Source organism: Morone saxatilis, unplaced genomic scaffold (genome assembly GCF_004916995.1).
Source record: "Morone saxatilis isolate NCDOM2014 unplaced genomic scaffold, NCSU_SB_2.0 Contig23, whole genome shotgun sequence".
Taxonomy (NCBI): Eukaryota; Metazoa; Chordata; class Actinopteri; family Moronidae; genus Morone; species Morone saxatilis.
In genome coordinates, this window is record NW_023339796.1 from 24,030,440 (window position 1) to 24,033,249 (window position 2,810).

Consider the following 2,810-nt stretch of genomic DNA (forward strand, 5'->3'; position numbering starts at 1 on the left):
CTCACTGAAAATCAGATTTTTAAGGGCGGGGCCTACCAGCATAATTAGTGACATCACATCAGTTTGGAAGTCAACCGGGTATGTAACCTGTACAGTGTGATACATGTAATATGTGACATGTGTAATACATGTCTAGAGTGGCTCTTTAATTGTCAGGTGACTGGATGTCTTCCCCTAAAACAATAAATTATTCAAAGTTGCTTTTGGAGTGCATTTTGAAAACCATCATAGAATGTGAAATTGTAGTTCGAATGGTAACTGTTACTTGTTCTTGAGCTTTAGCCAGCCAGTTTCATGCTCATGTATAAGAAAACATAGAAAAATATCGTATTGCAACGGCTAGATAGCAGTGTTGTAAACATAAACTGAGGACTATGATGTTTGTTAAATACAAAACTTGACAAAAAATGTTAAAAATCACAATATATCTGCTTGCTTACAGTATTGCAATATATTGCAATATATATGAATTATAGCCCCTGTATCATGATACAAATCGTATCACCAGATTCTTGCCAGATTCAGCCCTATGGTCCAGTGCCATAAAAGTCCTATCATGCAGATAAAATCAGGTCTGAAATCATCTAGGATTCATGATACAATTACAATAACTGCTTGATAAAATGCACATCATCTGAACAAACACACATCCCAAACACTAGTATTGGCAGGGAATATGTACTGTACATGAAACGCATTGCCATGGTAATGCTGGCAGCACTGGCGGTGATGGTCTCACTTGAAGGCAGAATATGAGACAGAGTGACTTGACTTTTCTTTTCAGTAGATGTGAGTGAAGCAGTCAGAACTGGGACACCCTCAGTTACAGTGTAAAGGCAGCCTAAATGGCAGGTTAACAAGTCTGATCCATAGACTTACAAAGACCAGCACCAACACACACACACACACACACACAATGAAAAATGTGCTGGGTCCATCTGTCCATGTACAGGCTGCAGCTTTAATGCTGTCAGCCCAGATTTAATTTTCAAATTCTTTATTGACAATGGAAGTTCATTTCACAGCCCATTAGCCTGCTGCTAAATGACTGCCATGTGTTTAATTTCAGAGATAGAGGGAGAGAGAATGGAGGGAGAATGGCAGAGAGAATCATAAAAATGTAGGCCACAGACAGACTGAAAAGTAAAGATGAATTCACTTCATTAAAATGAGCTCTGGCCTCAGGTTTGGAGAGGTACAGTTGGAGTTGGGTTTGCCAGGAGCTGCAGTGTCCATGTTGCAATCCAGCCTTATTTACTAAAACTGCATGGTGAAACTGTTCAAACTGTATACCAGAGGGTCTGCTTTTGTGTCTCTGCAAAGAAAGTTGGTATTTACCTCTCCTGAGAGTTTATTATGGACAGAAGGATGACAAATGAAAACAAATTCAATCCATGCTCATTCTGCAAATCAGTTTTTGAGAGATTTGTATGTTAAAATAGGTAAGCTAAGGTTAAATTATTGTGGGTTGAATTGACTTAAAGGTCATACGAATGAGATGTAAAACTTTACTATAACCACAAACAAGTCTTTCCCAGGGCTATAATGTTGGATGTTACAGGGACTGTGATAAATGTAAATGCAGATCCCATTGTCCTTGTTGAATTTAAAAAGTAAACTTTTTTTACTTTATGTATATGATGTTCTTCTTCTTTATACTATAAAAGTTTTCCTAAAATCTAATTTGAAGGGGGAAAAAACCCAATTTATAACTTTGCTCACAGCATCGTATCATAGTATTGTAACCCCTGTGTCGTGATATGTATCGTATTGCCAAATTCAGGCCTAATATTGATAAAAGTAGAAGCCTTTTTAATTGACAGATACATTGATGATCAGAATCCCTGATTATTTTAAATGTTGTTAATTTGATTTGATTTTTTTTAGCAAAAAGACATTTTAACTGCTCATCCTCAATGATTTTCTGTCCAGGTGTATTTGTACAGTGCAGTCTAACTCTTGCATGTGACCATTGCTTTTCCCAGGTATTGTTCTGTTACCTGTGATGTTTTATCCTTTCCGGGAGTAGCTGAAACATATATATCTCCGGCAGGTATTTCCATACCATCTACCTGGGTGTGCGGAGTCGTCAGAGTGCTGAGACAGAGCGCTGGCGTTACTACTGGAGGATGGTCTATGAGTTTGCAGATGTGAGCATGCTGCACCTACTGGCCACCTTTCTGGAAAGTGCGCCACAACTGGTGCTGCAGCTGTGCATCATCATACAGACACACAAACTCCAGGCTGTGCAAGGTAACAACACTTTTTCTCTTCCACACGCACGTTTACCTAGGTGACCTTTGGAGACATTACATAAACTTACATTCATTTCCTGGGAACTTATCTTAACCATAACGTAGATGATAAAAACAAAATTTCAGACACTCTACTCAGCTGCACACGGAACAGTGATATCCTCTCTGCTCAGGACACCATGACTCCACTAAGTCTTCACATAGATTAATGTTTTGCATCTCATATGGAATTAAAACTGCAAGCAGTGATGAGCGGGCCCTCGCACTTGGTGCACGTTGGGGAGTGCTGCCGTCGGGTCACGCACTAGTACATCATGACAACACCAAGCTACGAAAATTTCACAGAAAACAAATCACAATCGCCACACAAGGCTTACTTCCTGTTGCCAGTAGGTGGCTCTATGACAGCGACTCAATAATGGTACTTAGATAACAAACTTGCGAAGTTTGGCTCCAAATGGAGAATCTGTACTGCAGTTACGTTTAACAGTAGGGGTTGGGTTTCCATTGTCATTTCAAGGCAGATTTTTAAAGGCACGCCACGGACACACTGTT

The 2,810-nt window shown here is 39.6% G+C and overlaps 1 protein-coding gene across 1 annotated transcript in view; it reads left to right on the plus strand.

Annotated features, from left to right (window-relative positions):
- Positions 1 to 2,810, plus strand: part of xkr4 (XK related 4) — a 24,192-nt gene that overhangs the window by 8,808 nt on the left and 12,574 nt on the right. The window contains exon 2 of the mRNA XM_035670508.1: positions 2,054 to 2,253. Coding sequence (XP_035526401.1) covers positions 2,054 to 2,253 — 200 coding nt within the window. The remainder of the gene's footprint in view (positions 1 to 2,053; positions 2,254 to 2,810) is intronic.